This window comes from Centroberyx affinis, unplaced genomic scaffold (genome assembly GCF_046629955.1).
Source record: "Centroberyx affinis isolate AG114_WGS23_722 - 3 ecotype Tasmania unplaced genomic scaffold, CSIRO-AGI_Caff_v1 ptg004978l_1, whole genome shotgun sequence".
NCBI lineage: Eukaryota > Metazoa > Chordata > Actinopteri > Beryciformes > Berycidae > Centroberyx > Centroberyx affinis.
In genome coordinates, this window is record NW_027282449.1 from 17501 (window position 1) to 20000 (window position 2500).

Genomic DNA, 2500 nt, shown 5'->3' on the forward strand with positions numbered 1-2500 from the left:
TGATTATCATGATATTGATTGAAGGAGATAAACAATAATATTGAACTTAGGGCTGGGTTTAAACAATCGATTTGCTGATAAACAAGATGGTGGAGGTAATAAATTGGTTTGGCTGATGCTCTACCTGCTGGTCATCCAGACAGTCTGATGATCACAGCGCTCCCCACACACAGCGTAGCCCCCCCCCCCCCCCCCCCCCTCGAGCGGAGGCTGTAGGTTATATATTGATATGCAAATTAGCATGTGATCGCATACACCGCATACCGCGCTGCTGAGCCACCGGAAATCACCGCAGGGGAAATTCCTTCACCGCGACAGACCCAACTGTGACTGAAATATCGAATCCAATCGAATCGATGTGGGAGATCAGTGTTGATACCGAGCTCTAACTGATCTATCACAGACTCTCAAAACTCACTCTGCGGAGGTAATCCTGAGCCAGATCCTCCATCTGCCTCTCAACACCTTCATCCTCCTCCTCCTCCTCCTCCTCAGCTCCGTCTGACACCGGCCACGACAGCTGCTCCACCGTCTGCTGCACACACACACACACACACACACACACACACACACACACACACACACACACACACACACACACACACACACACACACAATGACAATGTGTAAATTCTTATTCCCTCACACACAGTCTCACTCACACACACACACACAGTCTCAGTCTCACTCACACACACACACACAGTCTCAGTCTCACTCACACACACACACACAGTCTCAGTCTCACACACACACACACACACACACACACACACACAGTCTCAGTCTCACACACACAGTCTCAGTCTCACACACACACACACACACACACACAGTCTCAGTCTCAGTCTCACACACACACACACACACACACACAGTCTCAGTCTCAGTCTCACACACACACACACACACACAGTCTCAGTCTCACACACACACACACACACACACACAGTCTCAGTCTCACACACACACACACACACACACACACAGTCTCAGTCTCACACACACACACAGTCTCTCACACACACAGTCTCACACACACACCTGCAGTTCGGGGACAGACAGTGTGGACTCGTCTGAGGATGTCCCTCCATCTTCATCATCATCATCATCTTCATCATCTTCCTCCCCCTCTCTCCTCGTCGGTGACATCACTTCCTGTTCCTCCTCTGACTCCGACAGAGCGAGGAGGGGCATCTGCACGTCGCCGCCCTCCTCTTCCTCCTCATCTTCCTCTTCCTCCTTTTCTTCCTCCTCCTCCTCCTCCTTCACCATGACGACCGCCCCTCCTCCCTCCAGCTGGCAGGAGGCGGGGCCTTCCCCTCCGCCTTCGTCGTCTCTCCTCCTCCTCCTCGGCCGTCCGGTCTGGGTGGATTTATCTTCAGACGGGAGAGGAGGAGGAGGAGGAGGAGGAGGAGATATGCAGTCCTTCCCATCAGCCCCTGGGGGAGGCGGTAACCGTGGCGACCGGGGCCTCTTCCGCAGGCCGGCGAACAAACGGTAGTAGCTGTTGATTCGCTCTCTGGTCGATGACACGGCAGCTGAGGGAGAGACGCCTCCTCCTCCTCCTCCTCCTCCTCCTCCTCCTCCTCCTCCTCCCTCCACGCCGGCCGACGGGAGGAGCCGGGAGAGGAGGATGCGGGGGGGATTCTGGGTAATCTGGGAGCGGGAAGGGGGCGGAGCTCGGGCGCAGGGTTCAGGAGGGTTTGAGGGAGGCGGAGAGCGTGACGGGGAGGAAGGTGGAGGATCGGTCCAGGAGGAGGTTTCAGACAGCTGATCTGAGGGGGGGGGAGAAGGAGCAGGGGGCGGGGCATCGGCATCAGGGGGCGGGGTTTCAGGGCCAGGCGGGCCCCGGGCGGCGGGCTGCTGGACGAACACGAAGCCCATGCGCTGCAGCTCCAGGCCGGGTGGGAGGCGGGGGGGGAGGCGCGTCCCGGCCGGGAAGCCCCCGCTCCCCCCCCCGCCCGCCCGGTGGAAGGTCCGGTGGCTGCGGCGGGGGCGGGTCAGCTTGGCGGTCGTGACGGGCCGGGGGGCGGAGCCGGGCGGGCCGTTGAACTGCTTGATTGACGGGTAGATGACAGGAAGACTCCTCTGTGAGGGAGGGAGGGGGGGGGGGGGAGAGATGAGAAGAGCCATGAAACTCACTGCTGCTGCTTCTGCTGCTGACTTTAAAGACTCTACAGACAACTGTTTTGCTTTAACTTCATTATGAAGTGAATGTTGATGCACAGTGTAATATCTATAGAATAATGACCATCTGTGTTCAGATTGGTTCCTATCAGCTTCGCTTTCACTCTGCAGCTCTGTCTGCCACCGGGTTCCATCTCCAGGAGAATGAAGGCTCCACTTACGGCACAAAGGAAGTGAGTCATCCATTGAGCGACCAAAAGAGGAACAGGATAAGTTTTCCCCGGTAGCTATCGGTAGCGGTAGCGTTAGCCATGTTGCTAACGCTACCGCTAGAAAACCAGAAGCCAGAAAACGAACCAGGAGCTACAAG

At 56.8% G+C, this 2500-nt stretch overlaps 1 protein-coding gene across 1 annotated transcript in view; it reads right to left on the reverse strand.

Moving 5' to 3' along the window:
• Window positions 1-2500, reverse strand: part of LOC139666398 (GON-4-like protein) — an 11359-nt gene that overhangs the window by 7984 nt on the left and 875 nt on the right. Inside the window, exons 3-4 of the mRNA XM_071545602.1 lie at window positions 1045-2091; window positions 419-535 (exon numbers count right to left, since the gene is read on the reverse strand). Coding sequence (XP_071401703.1) covers window positions 419-535; window positions 1045-2091 — 1164 coding nt within the window. The remainder of the gene's footprint in view (window positions 1-418; window positions 536-1044; window positions 2092-2500) is intronic.